Source organism: Vidua macroura, chromosome 18 (genome assembly GCF_024509145.1).
Source record: "Vidua macroura isolate BioBank_ID:100142 chromosome 18, ASM2450914v1, whole genome shotgun sequence".
Classification (NCBI taxonomy): domain Eukaryota; kingdom Metazoa; phylum Chordata; class Aves; order Passeriformes; family Viduidae; genus Vidua; species Vidua macroura.
The window spans coordinates 873,318-892,270 of record NC_071588.1 but is presented as its reverse complement, the minus strand read 5'-3'; the positions used below and the strand labels follow the sequence as shown (position 1 = coordinate 892,270).

At 45.2% G+C, this 18,953-nt stretch overlaps 1 protein-coding gene across 1 annotated transcript in view; it reads right to left on the bottom strand.

Moving 5' to 3' along the window:
* Positions 1-18,953, bottom strand: part of LOC128816506 (transmembrane protein 132D-like) — a 200,982-nt gene that overhangs the window by 150,093 nt on the left and 31,936 nt on the right. The window contains exon 2 of the mRNA XM_053994168.1: positions 7,878-8,766. Within this exon, the coding sequence (XP_053850143.1) occupies positions 7,878-8,766 (889 nt within the window). The remainder of the gene's footprint in view (positions 1-7,877; positions 8,767-18,953) is intronic.

Sequence of the window (18,953 nt, the reverse complement as noted above, 5' to 3'; positions counted from 1 at the left end):
AAAAAGATGACAATCCTTAAACCCAAACCCTTCAGAGCTTTTAGGCATTAGATCTCACGATTTATGAAGAGATATCTTTTTGTTGATAAGCCTTTACAAAGCACAGAGCTCTGGCGTTCAGCAGGCACAGCTGAGGAAGGAACGGGTAGACCACAATTAAAAATAAGTAGGAAAATGAAGGGTCCCTGCATCACTTCAGAGCAGATGTCTGTCCTGCTTCCTTCAGCCAAATGCTAGAGAGGTCAGGGAGCCACTGAAGTGGCCACAGCAGATTCTGTGGGCTCGATTCTCTGATTTCAGCACGGCCAACCACGGCTGCTGCACAGGCTGAGGTTCCTGCCCAGCACAGCCTGCATGGCACCAAAGGCACGGTGCTGGCCTCCCTAGAGCCTGGCAGAATTGCCCTTTTCTCCCTGGGGAACAGGAGAATGCAAACATCTTTACTCAAAGACACTCAGACACAACAGTACTCAGGCTTGGACAGGGGCTCCAAATGTGCCACCTTCTACCAAACCCTAACAAAGCTCTACCCTGCACCCAGTGCATTGAATACAACACACACAGATCCTGCACTAATCCTGTGCTGCTGAGATGGAGCTCCCCAAGCCATCCCCACTCTGCACAGGGTGTCCAAGGGCTCCATCAGTTTGGCCAGTGATGCCCAGCATCTCGGGCTGTGCACTTCTAATGTCCCAAAGGCAAAACTCCTGCACTGACAGCCAGGGCTTGGCTTCACCATTTAAAGTTGTTATGGATTTAGATCAGATTCCATCTACTATAATACACATCAATTATTTTGTGCAATGAACTATCCACCCCGGGCTATTACTATTGGTGTTCTTTGTGACGGGCTTGAAGAGATCAACCAGCACAAACATTGATCCTGTAACAGCAGCTCCCTTCACTCCATTCCCCCTGGAATTCCACACCATGGGAAAGGGGCACGGCTGCAGCAGCCTGAAAAAAGAGATGCAGCAAACACTCTGCAGAGCAGTGGGGAATGCCAGTGCAACACCAGCAGCACAGAGGGGTGCAGAGCCAGGGGACAGACAGAGCTGATCAGGAGCCAGGGCTCACAGCAGGCCTGGGACACTGTGCTGGGTGTGAAACCCTGCTCAGGGCTCCAGGAGGGACCAGCAGGGGAGAGGAACCTGCTGGAAAGTGACTGATGCTGTGCAGCCTGACATCTGATAAAGTGACAAGACAATTCATTACTACAGCTTCCCACAGATGTTACGAGGATCTGTCAGACCTGTTTAAGTAATAACCTTAAAATCTGAAAGGGCTCAGATTTGCCATTAGAAGTAGGAAACTAATGTTCCAGATTTGCCATTAGAAGTAGGAAACTAATGTTCCAATTTTTGTGATCAAAAATGCACTTTGAGATTGCCTGGTGCATCTCATATGAGTGTGCTCATCCTGGATAAATGTTACCCCTAAAAAATGTGAAAGCCACACTTGAAAAGTCAAACTACTCCAATAATTTCAAATCAAAGATTACTTTCCCTCTCATGAAACGTCTTATTCCTCAATGAACTTAGCCTTTATTTTTAGAAGTACTTTGGAAATAGGAAAAATCCTTACCTGGATGAAATTTCATGTTTTACTACAATATTAGAGGAAGAGTTCTTCAACCCAAAGTTTTACATATTCAGGCACCAAAACACAGCCTAAAAAAAGAGCTCCTAAACTTGTCAGCAGTAACTAGGGAAGTGCAAGGAGCTGGAATGGAGATGTTCATCACATCCTGGGTGTGTAATGCTGATAAACCATGAGAAATCCCTGCACGGGTGGCAGAGCGTGTGCCCAGCCCAGCCCTCGGTGCTCACAGCCCTGCAGCCCCTGCCCTTGAGCAGCAGGATTCACATCCCCAGGTGTGAATCTCCAGAGTGTGATGGATGGCAGGAGCAGCACCTGCACAGCAGGCAGCTCACACCCTGCCACTGCCAACCCCCCTCTCCATGTCTGGCCTTTACCAGCACGGCCCTGACAGCACCTTTCACACTGGTTCATTTCTGATACAAAGGAGCTGCTGATGTGTTCTTCACCGAGAATTGAGCAGTTCTGGGGGGAGAAGACAACACTTCTGACATCTATTCCATAAATTGGGGGATTTGTAGTACCCCAAACCTCCCCCTTTCTAAACAAACCACCAACAAAACAACCCAAACCTGTATTTCCCGGCTATAACCATGTCAAGTTGGTTTCTGCTAATGTTCTTCAGCCCCCTAAATGAATGAGCTATATTGGAAAACTGGTTTTCCCTAGCCCAGTCTCACAGTGTCTGCAGAGTGCAGCAGAACAGTCATTCTGAAGTGCTGGATCAGCAAGGCAGCAGTGCAACCCCAAACAGTGCAGCTTCAGGGATGTTTGTAGTCTCCAGGTGGATCAGGAGAGCAGGCAGAGTCCTTTCAGCAGGACAAAATAAACCTGTCTGGTGTGCCTGGGACAGTGGCCCTGCAGCCCAGGGGGGCAGGCAGTGATCCCAGCTACCCAGGGCTTGCCAGCAGAGCACCAGCACTGCTCACACAGCTCTAAGGCACTGCTGCTCCAGCCAGCCTGGGCTCAGGCTCTGGCAGGGGTTTGAGAGGAGGAAAACCGGCCTTGAGTGCAGCAAAGCTGAAATAACAGACAGCTGCAAAGGCCACTCATGTGGGCAGTGCCTTGCTGGATCTGTCTCTCAGTTGTCTGACACCTGCTCAGGCAATGTGAATTGAGTCTCAAGGCAGAGGGTGTTAACTGGAATAATTTTAACAGAAGGAACTATTTTCTTCTTAATATAATCTGCAAGTCCAACAGGAGGTAATAGAGTGCCCTAGAAGTCAATAGTTCTTAAGCACTTGTCTCACAGTGCCAGTGACAATTTTGGGCCATTAGCAAGTCATTTAGCAGTGCAGGAAAGCTATTCTGCCATCCAGGAGATGGAAAAAATTATATTTGCTCGACTAGCTCATAAGCAGGCTGTGAAAGTTAATTCCTACTTGCACAGTGTGCTGAACACAGCAGAAGACCCCAGAGCCTGCTGGAGAAGCCTCTCCCCAGGCAGCAGCAGAGGGGTGATTCCACCCAGCCCTGCTGCAGAAACACCTCTGGACCAGCTCATGATGGGGAAGAACAGTTTTTCCCACAAAACAATGAAGAAATTACCAGCTATTACCACAAAACAATAAAGACACAGGACTCTCATCTTCTTAGGTTAGAGTGTCTAACTCCTGCCTACCTCAATCTTATTTTTACATCAGGACTGAGCAGTGAAAAAGCTGAAATGCAGGGGTTGTATTTCAAAACAAGAAATAATTTAGGTTTTGTTGTTTTTTTTTTTAATTCCTTTTCTCTCATAGTTAGAAGAGAGGGGGAAAATTCAGTTATGAGAAGACTTTAGAAGCTCTTTGAACCAGAATGTGGAAGAGGATGTTTTAACTGACAGAACCAGAGCTACGGAAGGAGGAGTAAAAAATGTTCAATAGGATTCTTTTCAATCTGGCAGAGGAGGTACAAGTTCAGGGCTGGGGTTCCATGAAATAGCCACATAATCTGAGGCCTAGAGAAAAGCCCATCTTATCAGAGGTTTATGTGGCTGGTAACCTTCCTGATCACCGCTTGTTTCTGCTATTTAAATGTGATTCAGCTCAGCACCAAGAATAAGATTTGGTTTAGCCCAGCACTAGAAGAACACACAAGCAGTTTATAAAATGCCAGCCTTGTTCAAGTTTTCTTGCTGTATAAATTGAGTGCTAATGATCTGGACTCTGCTCCCCTCATGTATTTATGCAGCCCTTTTCACGTTTGCAGGATTATTGTTGATTGATTGTTAGATAAAACAGAGAATAAGGAGCTCATGTAACCTAAACTCTTTGGGCCTTTTGGGGAAAGTCTTCCCAATTATCAATAAGCACTGCTTATTCACCCCCACAAATTCACACCAGTCCTTCTATTCCCACAATTATCATCATTAAAAATACCAGAGGGAAGCCACAAAGCTTCCCAATAGTTTATAAAACTGGTACCCACAGATGTCCAACCCCCAGTTTGGGTTTACAAATGCAGAAAAAGCTTTGATAGTTTATTAAAAAAACCTTACTTTTCTCCAGTATTGGAGGTTTACAAGTTTCTATTTCAACCTTCAATTGTTCCCTCACACAGGATTCATGAAGTATAATTAGAAATTGAATAACTGTAAAAAGAAAAAAAGCTGCTGTTTTTTTCCACTCGTGAATGTTTCCAGGCCTAACACACAGTAGCTTAAGGCAATTCTAGCTCTCTAATTTCTTTGCTGATTCATCTCCAGAAATAGGAAAACAAATTTAAAAGGCTGCAAGCAGAAAGTATCAATCCTGTTGACTTTAAAACAAAACAGAAGGTTATGTTTATTAGGTCCAGCAAAACAAAAAAGCTAATAAACAAAGAACTGTATTTACAGTGTGGATTCAAAGTCCTGTTCCTAACTTGGGGAAACTCTGGCATCCCTGCACACGTTGATTGCCATGTCTGTAACAGCACGGAGTTCATTCCAGCAGGAGCTGGGGCTTGCTGCAAACACAAATTGGAATTGTGTAACACCAGAGCTTTGAGGCTTTAATTGCTGAAAGCATTTGGAAGGACTGACATGGAATTATTCTTCATGTTTTCCTTTCTCAGCAAAAACATTTTAAATAAAGCTCTCACTTCAGTTTCCGATACTTGCACCGTGAAACTGCAGAAAAGCAGCAGAACAAGACAGACTGGAACATTTTCTGTGAACATCAGGAAACTTTCAGCACCCATGGTGGGAAGGAAGAAGAGCCTTCAGCTTTCCCTGGCCAGCAGCACGGGAAAGGAAGGTGAAAAAGGGGAAGCAAGTGTTGAATGAAGCTGAGAAATCCCTCAGTTTCCTAAGGCCCAGTTGAAGCTTTCAAGCTACAGCAATATTCCATATTTACCCATCATCTATATTTTATCTCCTTCCTTTCCTCTATCTCTCACACTCATACAGAGTCAAGACAAATATTTTTAATTTCCCTAGCTCATTAAAAAACAAAACCTAGGCCTTGGCTCTTATGGTCCAACTCTTTCCCAAAATTAAAAACAGTCCATCAGTTCCACATTCACGCCTCTAAATCTTCCCTTGTGCAGAACAGCACAAGATAAAAACCAAGGGTACCTTTCCCCAAATCTTTTAGTATTCAGAAGTTTCTAGAAGGCTCCCCTTGAAGACAATTTCCTATTAGAAAGGGGATAGGTTTTACTCTAGGCACAGTAGTTCTAAAACAGAAGATACTCAGTAGTGATGAGTAATTTTTTACTTTTGGCTGTTTTGCATGTCTGTTTCTACATTTTTGACCTGTCTATCCTATATTTTCCATCTGTTCAAGCCATACTTTCCAGTCCACTGGAGCAAAAGCAATGGTAAAAGCATTTTGCCAGCAGCCCTTGGCCTCACTTCATGAATATAGTTCTAAATCTTGCTGCCACTCAAGGCAGAACTTGGAAAAATAACAGACTGGTTCAAAATAAAAATTAATTTTTCTCATAAAAGAGTTACACTGAGGGAGGGGGGAAAGAAACCTTTTCCTCTAACAGGGAGAAGATCAGAACGAGAAGAGACCAGACAGATGGAGAACATGCCATGGAGGGATGAACACAGAAATCACAATTCTGACCAAAAAAAACCCAACCAAAAACCCCACAGAGATGCTGTAACCAGGTCCAAGTTTGGAAAGGCTCCCCAGAAGCCCAATTAAACAATATTATACCTTCCCTGACTCTGCAGCAGGGTACAGACTGAGAGCCAGGTACTCACAGAAAAGCAGGTCAAGAGAAATCAAAACTCAAGAAAGCAAGTTGTTACAAAAGTTTGTTTTTAGGAGAGAACACCAAAGTGCTGTTTTTAAGACAAGAATGCCACACTTTTCATTTTGAACTGATAGTCACTCCCTATTTTTAGGTTATTTTTTGTTTTATGCTACCTTAGATCTCCAAATAAAAAGCTACAATTCAAACACATCTTTTCCTTTTTGTTCCAGAAAATTCATTTTAGAAGCATTCCTTTAAAAGTTCATGTGCTGCATTTCCATCCTAATTTAAACAAAGCAAGGTTTTTGAAAATTTTATAAACCTGTATGTAACAATTATCATGGTTGTAACCAGCTCCACTTTTAATGCATTACAGCTCATGGAAATAGAGATGCTTTGAAGTGAGATCTCTTAAGACTCTACATCTACAGAGTAAAAACAATAAACATTTTTTACTTTAATTAATTGTTTTTAATGTTTATATTTAAACCTATTTTGCAATGTAGCAGAAGTTTCCATGTCTGCTGAAGACTAAGGATTTCCCTTTTAAGTCTTCAGTACAGAGAATAAAGACAAAGACATCCCTGAACACTTGCTGTGAGGAACTTGGACTGTCTGGCTTGAAATCAGTACTCAGGAAACAAATCTTAGATCGACTCAGAAGATGAGAAACTGATATGGTGAGGAGAGGTGTTTGTCCTCCACCAGATGAAAAAGAAATAATTGCCCTTGAGTCAGCAACCAAGTGCTCTGGTTATTCAGTTTATACATCACACACCGGGCAAAGGGAAAATGTCCCAACTTTAGGGAAAACCATTTTCCCCAGAAATCCCCCACAAATGTCCCTGGGGGGAAGGGAGGGGGAAAAAGCATTGCTGGGTTGAGCTCTGGCTGCTGAGGCCAGTGGTGGCAAGTCTGAGCTGCTCCTTGCTCCAGGCCAAGGCAGACATGCGAGTTCATGAATGTTCCATTCGCAACCTGGCCCCATTTTCAGCTCTGGAATGGGAGATGTGCAACCACCAGAGACAGGAGCTTTGTCTCAAACCACTCCAGGCTGTGATTTCTTAGGTGGCAGCTCCAAAGCATCTCTGGGGCTCAGCACAGCTGTTTCTGAATGCAGCTCCCAGTCTGTGGCAATTGTACAAGTGGGGAGTTCACTGCTCCCTCCTGTGACGCACCTGCTGGTTCAGAGGAACGTTCTGGGAGCTTTGGCAACACCCACCATTTCTAGGACAACAACCTGAGACAAATCAGTGTCACCCCCAGAAGCCAGAGCGTGACATTTACCTTCAGCTCAGGAAGAGGTGGCACGAGCCATTGGTAAGGGATAAAACATGGAATAACCTCTGCAGACATGGACTTCCCACGCATCAGCCCCACAACCCTCGCTTACAGTGCTGAGCACAGGGGCAAGCTTGGAAAGAAAAGACAGCTGGACAGTCCCTGCTCCGTGCCCCAGCCCAGTCCTGGCTGGCCTGGCTTGGCTTATCCTGGTGGTTACAGGGAGCTGCCCCTGGAACAGCTCAGTGCTTGGACACAACGAGGTGAACCAATGAGGCACGTGATGTCACATCCCAACAGCAGCCACCACCCCCTCGGGCAGTTTCTCACTTTCAGAAATTGTTTCAGTAGATCAATAATGCTTAGGAACCTCAAAGATCCTGCCATACAGAACTGGACTCACGACAAGCTGGGGAGAGACGCTGAAACGTGAATCCTACTTAAATGCCCAATTCTTGCCCATTTCCTGTAAATAACTCTGTGGATTTAAGCTTCGTTAATCTCAACATGAGTCCAGTGAGAGATTAGGAGAACTGCAAACTCCAGCTCGCAAGAATTTAGATATTATCTCGTCTTAGTACATAGATATGTCCCAGCTCTACCATTTCAATTTTTGCAAGCATTCCTCAAAGGACAACTTCAGGAAAAGGCCTCTCTCACTCCATGAGATCTCATCTCAGACAATTCATACAACATCAGACTGAACAACATGAGAAATGGAGAGCAGCAATTGCTGGACTGTTAGGCCATTTACACACAGAAAGTGACTTCCAGGAGCAGAAAAACAAAAAGTAAGGTACCAAAGAAACAGAAATCAGCCTTACCTCAGCGTGAACTGATCTTCTGTCGAGTTTTTAGCAACAGATACAAGGAAAGTCAGAATGTCTCCTTGCTTGACGGTCTTTGGTGCATACTGGATGACAATATTATTATCCAATCTCATTTCAGTTAAAGAAGGGGCAGCGTGTGTCTGGTAAAGGAAAACACTTCCGATCCTCTGCAGGGGAGGTCCCGACTCATCGATGTCATTGCGCCCTGAGCGGATCCCGTTGCTTTTCCTGACATCCTCCTTGGCGCACTCCCCTCTCTCATCTCCTGCTTGGATGGAGTAGTAAAGCTCCACGGGGCTCCCTTCAGACCTCTCCATCTGTTTCTTCCGGCCAGCCACCACGGTGGGCGGGTTGAACCAGCTGGGCAGCAGCTCCAGCTGCGCCACGCAGAGCCCCAGGTCGCCGCCGAGGCGGCAGCTGCCGCGCACCTCGCGCGTCTCGCGGAAGGCGAACACGCGCAGGCAGGGCAGCCGCTCCGCGGGGCTGTACTCGTCCCAGTCCCTGCCCACGATGTAGAACAGCACCTGCACCCTGGGCTTGCTCAGGTAGATCTTGGTGCTCATGATGTAGGCCTGAAGCTTCCAGTTGTAAGTGAACTTGTCGGCGGATCCAAAGGGATCCGAGGACAGCATTAAGTCCTGGGGCACTGCTTGTTCAATGGAAAAAGGCCCATAGCTGGCGTTTAACACGGGTGGACTCTTGGATTTGTAGATCAGAAAGGATTCCACGCGGGACTGCAAGCTGGAGTTCCTCATAATATCCTGGTTGGCTTCCTTAAGAAAGAAGGAAACATCCGCATTGTGGATACGGTAGGTCACCGGCAAGTAAGTGGGCAGCAAGGAAAACCTCTGTATACTCTCCAGGATCCCACGACTCTCAGTCACTGTTGGAAGGAAAGGAGAGTTTAAAAGATCAGATCTTCAAGTCAGGCTGTGATAGAACCTCGCTGGCTTTACTGAGGGGCTGGACAGTGCTGCAGCTGGGATTAGTGGCAATAAACCTCATCAGTCCATGCAGAGGTGGCCTAGGCAGGCAATGATTTATCTCATCAGCTTGGAAAACAATGCTTTATGATACATTCTGCATGACAGCCAGATCAAAAGAAGTAGCTTGTGGAGGTTTACACATGCCAAAGGTCACATCTCCACTGCAATGAACATTTATTATCAGAGACAAAATGACCCAGTCAGCACCTGCAACCCCAGATCACTGCACAGGCACATCTGAAAAATCTGATCATTACAGCAAGCTCCACCTGTGCAGGAATCCAAGGCAATGGTTTTACATCAGATGCTGCAAATGGACTGCCCAGAGTTCACTTCAACCTTCTCAGCACTCTCAAGCAATACGTGGACTCTAAATGGTTTCCTGCACAAGGCTGAATTTCACTTTAAAAATATTTAGCACAATAGCCATTTACACAACAGCTCCTTTACATCACTCCGTGAGGATTTCAAAAGGAGTTGTGTTTGCATCCAATTTGCAGTCCCTTCTATTTCACTTTATCCATGAAGAATGGGTTTTTTCTGTAAATCACCATCAGGATTCGTTGTTGCCTAGCCCTCCACTGTCCCCTCATCCAGCTGCATTATCTGGAGGCTGTACATCACTGCACACAAAGAACATTTCCAATGGCTCTGAGCCTCTCCCACTGCAGGGCACCTATTTTAACTCTGCCAGCCAGCAATTACCTGAGGCAGGCAAGCTCTGCATCCTTTCTAGGAACTGGCAGTCCCAAAGAACAAATACAGAAACTTTAAAAATACAGATCTAAATACAGTGTCACCTTTCCTGTTTGAACAGCTGACCTTTGTGCTCACATCTTCTACCCCAATTATGAAATAAATTGCCTTTTTTCCCCCCACAGCAAATTCAAATCCTTACCCTTATTCAGAAAGGGGACAGAGGCTTACCACAGACAGCATCCAAAGACAACCCAGTTTCTCAAGCTCTAAATCACAAAATGCTTCAGTAGTCTTTACTTTTTTCTTCATCATCTGACCTACATATTTATTAGCTCAGGAATACTGTGGTGGCCCAAACTGTTACTCCTAACCATGAATCTGCCATTTAGGTGCTGCAGCCCACTCTGTCCAACTTCAGACAAGCCACTTTTCCTCTGCTGCTCTTCTATGTCCAGAAAATAAAGGGTATTACCGTTTCTTTCCCCTTACCCTTTGTCTGTAGACCACAAACATACAACTTATCTTACTGTTTATACAGGAGCAGCACCTAAAATGCCAAAGCTGTGATTTTGGTTAGGGTCTCCAGGCCCTAACACAATGCAAAACAAATTGAACTTTAAAATAAGAGCAAAATACTTTCTAGATGCAAAAGCAAGACTATCTGGCTTCTTAAAATAAGATAATCCATAAAATCACCTAAAAACGAGCAACAAACCAAAACAAACTAACCCTAAATAAAGGTGGGCATCACTCAGAAGGAGCCAATCTCAGAATGGAAGAGGCCAGGAAGAAAGGATCACACAAGAGTTTCAGAGCTTCACAAAATCCTTCTCTACCTCTTGAAAATGAGGAATTTGTTTTCCAACAAAGAACTGCAATAAAACCTTACATGACACAGTTTAATTAACGTCCACTCAAACCCCAAAGAACTGGAAATAAAGCCTATCTGAAGGTCCAGAAACGTGGCCCCAGCACACAGCAACAGCTGAGACTACAAACTGCAAGAGCAGAGAAACCTGAAATCCTGCCATCCCCCAGAGGTGGCAAGTTCATCTGGGATCTGGTATAAAAACCATTTTTAATAAAGAGCAAACTGCAGAGCTTCCTTACACACAAAAGCACCCTTCATTTTAGCCTTAGTCTTTTGAGCACTCAGCTCCCACTCTTTCTCTAGATACTGACTGAGAGCAAGGGGAGTTTCTCAAGACCTTTTTCTGGACAATCCTCCAGCAAAGATTTCTGCCAGCCCCAGGGATTTGCTGGTAGTGAGCTGCAGGGCTGGAGCTCTGCTCTGTTTTACTCCTCAGCTCAGCCAGCCCACAGCATCCTTCCCCACCTAACGCCCCATTTATAAATTCCACACTCATTTCATTCTCCTCCCAACATCTTGGCAAAGCGCAGCAAGGCATCAAAGAAGCAACTTGGAGAGGAAAAAACTCTGAGCATTCAATTTTTTTTATTCCCCTTATTTTGATTGCAGCTCCCTCCCTTGCATTCCACAGGGAAAAGTACATTATTTTTGTATTAAAATTAACAGAGTGTTTCGCCTCATAATTTATTAATCATTTATTTTAGTGCTTAATTATCTGAGGGATTAAAAATCTTTCCTCTGCATTCCCCATCCCCACAGGAAAATGTTCCTCAGATTTTGTAAATCAGTGACGCTTCAGAACACAAGAGCAACACAAATAGGGAAAAATAAAAGAAGAGGAGGTGAACTGCCTGTGAGAACAGGAACCAACCTCACAGCTGGAATAAAGTGCAGTGGCTTTACATTTCTGGGCAGTGGCAAAGGGGTCCCCTCAAAGTGCCCTTCCCCCAGCACCAGCTGTGAACGTGCACTGAATTTGAACTGGTTTGTGCTGGAAGCTGACAGCAGCTTTCCAAACAGCCAAAGGCCAAAAATCCAAACAATTTTAAACTTTCATCTGGGGAGAGTTATAATCAGCATAAACAAAAAAAAGAAAAAATCTCAAAAACAACACGGAGCTCTGCTGTACCATCTGGATTTCGACCGTGAAAGTTTATTAAGGATTCGGAAGGGTAGGAAATTAAAAACAAAAACAACTATCAGCATCCTTAATTACAACAATGCCTATTTTTGTAAAAATTATGCATGTTTTTACAAAGGCAGAATTGCAGAAGATCACCATTTTATTTGTTATTGAGTAAGAATCACCAGAAAAGCGGTGCTTTAAAGATTTACATTATATCATCTATCCTAAATATTACATTCCATCTATACCATCATAATCGAAGTTCCACTGGAATAACCCACCTGAACAGTTAAGACAAGAGTGACACAGTGACACTCTCACTTTATGTCAAACAGAACAGTGGTGGGGACCTAAAGTGCTCTTAAGGAAACAGCACCAGGACAAAAAATAAACAAATTCCAGAGCTGCAGTTTACCCTTGCTGCACCACTGTGTCTGGAAAGGTCTCTGCACGGAGGCCTTGGCAGAAGCAGCAGCACTCTGCTCTCAGGAGATGGTGCCCAGCAGCGTGAAGGAAACAACCAAACCTCTGCTGATGCCCCGCTCGTGCCAGGAGCATCACTCCTCAATCCTTGCCACAGTGACTGGCTGACCCCTCCTGCCGTGGAGGCTGCTGAGGATTTCAGTCCGTGGCCACCTGAGACGTTACCATAGGATGGATTTCTTCCCTCTCTCCTTAGTAAAACCTTCCCCTGGCTGATGCAGTGTAAAAACCACTCGCCATCGGTGGAAGAAGCGAACGATTTGTAGTCAGTGAGTCTGAAAGCACCTGGGGCAAAGGCAGCACGTTCAGTTTGCCCCTGCACAGCCAAAGCTGGTGCACAAATCCCTCAGCACCACCTGTGTGCACCTGCTGCAGTCACCTTCCAGTGGTACTGCCTCCCCCATGAAGGGACTCTGTACCCTGGCTGGAAACCTCCCATCTTTATTTCTCCAGTGCCATGGAACAGCAGCTTTCAGTCAGTGACAAAACCACTCACAGCTCAGCTTTGCTGCAGTTACTGACCATGGCTTCAGAACATTGAAGGAATCTGCCAGACCACTAACTCCATTCTGTATTGCCAGATCCTTGGGATTTCAGCCCTCACAGTTACTTCATTTTTAAAACTGTTCAATCCACAATCATCCAGCATTCATGAGATATAAAACTCTTCCAATCAATTATATAATGCTACTATTAAAAAAAAAAAAAAGTAAATTGTCTTTTTCTTGTAGATTGAAGGGAGCAACTTCTTAGGGAAATTGCCTTCCCAGCTGCAGGCTCCGGCTGGTGATGCAAAAGAGGGAATTTGTTGCTGTATCTTGGGGATTGAGATACGTGGTTCTTTTCAGTAAGGCCAGAAATTCTTTTTGGTTCATTTCAGCTGCTCTCCTTGAATCTTCTGAACACTTCTGCTCTTCTAGGTTTGCTATGAATTGAAATCATTTCAGCAAAAGTATCTAGAAAAAAAAAAACCTGCTAGTGTGATACATTTTCAGCTCTGGAAAGTAATGTCGTGGGAGATGTCTGTTCCAATGAAACTTCATGCTCACTTCTGAAAAATTAAGATCTTTCAGCTTTAACCTAGTTAAGTGGCTGAATCTGCTAATGCTCCAAAGGGAGGCATTTTAAAGCCAAGCTATAAACAGAGGGAGTCCCTTCCCCAGGTGTAGCTCAGCCAGTTTTCACCAGGGGGATGATCTGCTCTGCCCCTTTGAGTCACTTACAGCAGACAGAGGACTCAGACTGTGCTACGTGAACATCTGAGTAGGATCATTTCCATCCTGAAGGGTTTGTAGGCTGCTTGTCCTGTTCCTTCCTCAGGTTCCAGCATCCTCCACAGCCCTTAAACATGAATAAACCAAACTGGAGCTTCCCAAGGATGATTCCCCATCTTCCTTCTTTTGCCAGCCTAGTAGCAGCTTCAGCTTCCTCAGCACTGCACTTTTCAATTTTGGATTAAGGCTGGCTTTGCTTTATTTCCAGCAGCTTTATGACACAGTGGCAAGATGTAAGGGGAGGCTGAGGACTAAACCAGTCTGATTTTCCTGTAGACTTCCACTACTCTGCCATATAGAATTAAAAAAACCCCAAACCCACAATAAATGAACAAAAACCAACCTACCCCAAACCAGCAGACCCTCGTGTTGAACTCCTGTCACAGGCAGGTGAGAGGAAGCTGAGCCATCCCACCCCCAGCACAGTCACAGGGAGAGGGTGAGCCCCTGCCCAAGGGTGTTTCTACCCTGCAGGTGAACTTGTTCTTCCAAAGGAGCCTTTCCTTATGAATGCATCATTGTATTTAAAAGTCTCCAGCGACCCCATTATTCCCTACACAGCTGTGCAACACCAGGCTGAAACAGCAATTGATCACTATCAGGTAACTGCCACTATTCCCACTGGAGCACTGATTTCCCACTGTTCTTCACCTACTTGCTTGGAAGAGGAAAATCAGCATGATCAGAAATCAAAGGATCCAGCCTATGTGCAGCAAGAACCCTAATCTTTCCTCCCTGTGCTGTGGCACCATTAAAGAACAGTTCCCAAAAAAGCCTCCTGCTTTTGGTACCCAGCAGCATTCTAAAGGGCAAGCACCCAGAGAGCAGTGATAAGGCCAAATCGATGTGTCACAAAGAGGGAAGCAAAAATAGAACCCTGCAACCCAAGAGTCATGCATTTATCTGTAACAAATTAAAAAGAAAAATGGCTTCGAGGCCCAAAATCGCCAATTTCTTTTTAAGTCCTCTCCTTATTAGCATTTCAGACTGCTCTGCCTGCTTCACTTTATAACATTCCCTGTGACTGTTTCATCCTTGGGAAGTTATCATTCTTCTCTAAGAGCACTGCTGTTCCCAGCCTGCCAACTTCTCCCTCTTCCCCCCGTTACTCCAACTCTCATTCCAGTTCTGTATCTCTCTGCAGACCTTATCACAAAGTCAGGGAAAGATGATTTGGACACCAAGGCTGCAGGCCACACTGGAAAGCTTCTTGGTGAAAAGGTGACTCCTCATTTCCTGTAAGAACTTTAAGCAAGTCGGAGTGTTTTAAAGAGTGAAACATATACTTAACAGCAGATGCTGAATAAAGCAAAGTGAACTTCACAAAGATGCAGAAAATCACCTGCACCATCACTTCTAAAAGGACTGCACATTTTCAAACCATTCTTATTCTGAAAGCTATCAAGCATCACGACTGCAGTGAGAAATCAAGAATTTGTCATTGTTGAGTCAGGCAAAGAAGGAAGTACTCTGAGCCAGATGCTTAAACTCCACGAGGATCTGCCTGATCAGAAAGACAAGTCAGTTATTGATGTGTTTAAACAGGCCTTTGCAAGGGGAAACACCCCAGCCTGCCCAGCAAAGCACATCTGAGCCACTGTTACAGACATCCAGAAGGTTTTCTGCAGAGGAGCTCTTGCTCCACCAGAGAAGAGCCAGCACCACAGAAACAATCCTAAATCCTAGCACGAGCCATTCTCTGATGCTTCCAAAGCATGACAGCAGGAATGGATCACTTCCACAAGCCTGGCCATCAGGAACTCCTTGTGGGCTGCCCTAAAGGACAGTTCTGAAGTTTAATCCCAGCACCAAAGGATTTCCCAGTGCACGTGTGCAGCGAGAGCAGGCAGTGACCCCAGGGGCAGAAGCTGCTGGGCACAGCCCCCAGGAGCAGGGGGGGCTCTCACTCCTCCTGCCCAGCTCAGGGCTCTGCAGGGACACAGACTGCAACCCAGCAACTCCAGCTGCCTCCATGGCCTGATCAACAGGCACAGCAAGCCTTTCTGACAGCACTGAGCTCTGATGATGCAGTATTTTCTTTGTATATCACGTTTTACTAAAGTTTGAAGAAATTTTTGTAAATTAATCATTGATATTAGAACAGATGACACCTGATCATTCATTAGGAGAGAGATGAGCAATCTTGAAGGTGTTTTATTATTCACATTGACAGAGAGATAAAGAAATAATTTAAATAAAAGGGCCTCGGAGGAACACATATACCTTTATATTACCAAGTGATACAAAAATGATCAGAGAAAGATCATATAACAAAGGCAAGCTCCCACCTGAAAAGGCAGCAAAGTAATAATTACAGAGAAAAGTATTTAGATAAAAGGATATGACACTGTTTCACAAAATCATGTCAGCCTGAACATGAAAGGGCAAAGCAGTGATGGGCACCACAAAGATTACAGTGAGAAAAATCAGGGGGAAAAAAAAAAAAAGAGCAAACAACAAATAAACCAAAGTGACAGGCACACTAACCACTGGGGGATAGGGAAAGAGTGGCAGAGGAAGATGCATCAGCAGCAGGTGATTTGGGGGGAAGGTACCAGCCAGGTGAGAGCCACCATCGCTGCGTGTGTCACTGCTCCAGCAAGCACAGAGCCCTGCTCACCCTCCTGACACACACCAGCCTCTGCTCCTGCACTCCTGGGCACTTCTTTAATGACCACGACAGGAGAATGCAATGGGAGAAGTGCCAGCAGAGGAGAGAGCCACTCCAAGCTCAGGAACTCCAACAGCAAAAGGACTGAGAGACGAGAGCTGTGGTGTCCTGTCAGAGCCCAGCACATCCCTCTGGCTGCCCTGGCTGGCTCCAGACCCTGGCAGGGGGCTCAGAGACCTTGGCACAAAGTCAAAAACACCTGTGGCTTCCATTTTAGCCTGTGGGAAAAGCTGCCAACTCTGTGTGAGGAATTATAAACCACAAGGGTTTGAGTGGTGTGGTGGTTGAATTAACACAGGGTGGAAAAGTGGAATTTTGGGGTTTTTAGAATGGGGTTCAAGGGTACAAGATGGAGGGATTTGGGATGTCCTGACCTTCTTCTCCTTCTCCTTGCCCTCCATGTCTTGCTGTGCTGGTGACACTTTTCTGTTGGTTTCAGGCACAGACACACTGCCCAACATCAAGGACAGACATTGGCACGTTATTGCAAACACAGCACACGGAGTTTTGGGTATAAAATGTGAACACTGCCCTGAGGGCAGACAGAATGCCATGGCCGAGCTGCTGGACAGAGCTCAGCAGGGCAGAGAGAGAATGTTCTAGATCAGGGAAAATAAACAGCCTTGAGAAGCCGACCCTGCACATTCAGACTCCTCCTGTGGCTGCAGGGCTGGGAAATGAGGACTTTTACACACTCTGGGTCCCAACAAGCTCACCCCCAGACTGTCCAACAGACTGAAATGTCTGAGCCTTTCAACAGCAACACTCTGTGTGCCTCCACCTCTGCCCTGCCCCCTCCTCACTCAGGCTCTGCTTCCAGAGCAATCAATGAAGATCTCAAAGATGTGAATATCAAAACACAGTCAAACACACAAGCAAAAAAAACCCCGCAAAATTAGAAAGCTGAAATACTTGCCAAGAATATCTTGACTCAAACACAGTTTCTTAACGTGGTTATGTTTGGGAACCAACAGAAAAAAAGTAAGGCTGGGTAACAGGGAGTGCAGGGTGCCAGGGATCCAGCATCAGCTGTCCAATTCCTCGTGGCAGAGACAGAAACACAGGACTGGCAGAACAGCCTGACACTGTTCATCAGACAATCAGAAGCTGATCAGATTCTGCCTCCTGTGTCTGCAAAATCCCCTCTTCATTTTCTGCAGGGATCCCAGGGCTGTGCAGAGGCTGCAGTTCTGCTACCAGGCCATTATTGATGGGAGGAAAAAAGAATTCTAAGCATTCCATGCAGACCTGAGTCAGCAGAAGGAACAGAGCAGGTCCTGAGCTGACCTTTCCTAAAACAGCCATGTCTGTGCACCCTAACCCGACCCCACAGCTCTGGGAACTGCAGCACAGAGTGTTTGTGGCTGCTGGCTGAGCCTTCTTCCTCTTCAGAGTATGGGGGGTTTTAAAATTCATTTTGATTTTATTAATCCATATCATGACTCCACATCTTGCTGCAGGCTCTGTGCCTAATACTGAATTTGTACAACCAACAATTACAATATTGATCTTTAATGGCTACATTCACTAACAAGACAAAAAAAAAATTAAGAAAATCTTTTAAAGCCTTATTTAAATAACACCATAGTGCTGGTATATGCAGTAAATTTCCAGGAATTGCAATAAACCCAGCAATATTTTATTAAATACATTATTATCACAAATTTTACATTCAGTAAAGAAAGGGCAGCTTAAAAATACTTGAGTGTGCTCTCAGAAAGAACTGAAGATAGAAATGGGCACCTGAAGAGCCTGGAAATTGGAGGGCACCAGAGAAGATACATACCCACATCCAAACAGGTGCAAGGCAAATCTGATTTTGGCAGCAGGGGACACAGGCAGAGCTCACTGACACCTGGCTATTTGTGTGATCTCTGGGACACCCCACACACCTGGGGATGCAGGCTCCTCCTGCTCAGAGGAGTCAGGAAACAAATTCCTGCCCTGAACCAACACGTGCAGTTCCAAGTCTGTCAGCAGCCACTGAGGGACCTCAGCACCTCCCCAGACACAAGGGCTGCACTCATTAATGGAGAGGAGCAAGAGCCTTCCTGACGTGTTCTCACAGCCCCTGAATCACTGCCTCTCCATCCTTCCCAGAAGTTCTCCTTTGCTGCAAGGTAGCCTGACACATTCCCCAGCCTTCTCATCTTCTTGTCAACTAAGGGGGAAGCTGAGGTCTCTCAGAAATGGAATTTGCCAGAAAAAAAAAGGGCACCCAAACACCAGAATAATTAATCAGGCAGTTTTCCAGTTTTATTCTGGCATGTTCCTCTATCTTTAAAATCTCTCTTCTTGCTCTGGAAATAAACCAGTGTGCTCCTCTCAACCGTCTCAAAAGTGTAACAGAGAGGGAAGTCAAGAGGATTGAATTATCATTTTACAGTCCCATAATGTTTTGTTTCACTATCCCAGCACACTCCAAAGGGCATGAACCCCCAAACTTAACTCAATCCAGGGAAAGTTCTTTGCTCATGCAAATCTGCAAAATCTCATTCCAAGAATTACTGCACCTTTTCAAACCACTTTCATCCTCTCAGAGCTATTTCAAAGTGCTCTCTAGATGAGCTGGCACTGACACATTTGCTGCAGTGTTCAACACTCCATAAACACCAAAAAAAGAGATTCTGCCTGAAGAAGGCTCCAATATTTTCCTCACACTTCTCTGTGAGTTTGTTCTGTCAGTTTTGAGCCACTTTCACATCTCCTCACAGATCCTAAAGGTCACGTGAAAACCCTCAGCTAAATACCTTGTTTTCTTGAAGGGTGACCAGCAACTGGAATGTTTAGCTGGGTGCCACAGTCAGAATCCCCCCAGGAGGATGCCATTGCATGGAGCTGGTGATTTAATTGCAGGACAGCTCCTCCTGGAGAGCGTGGAGGATGTTTGATATTCAGCAGCAATAGGGACTGCAGGGGAGCTGCACAAGAACCACTGGGAGCTCAGGTTATTTTCCCTT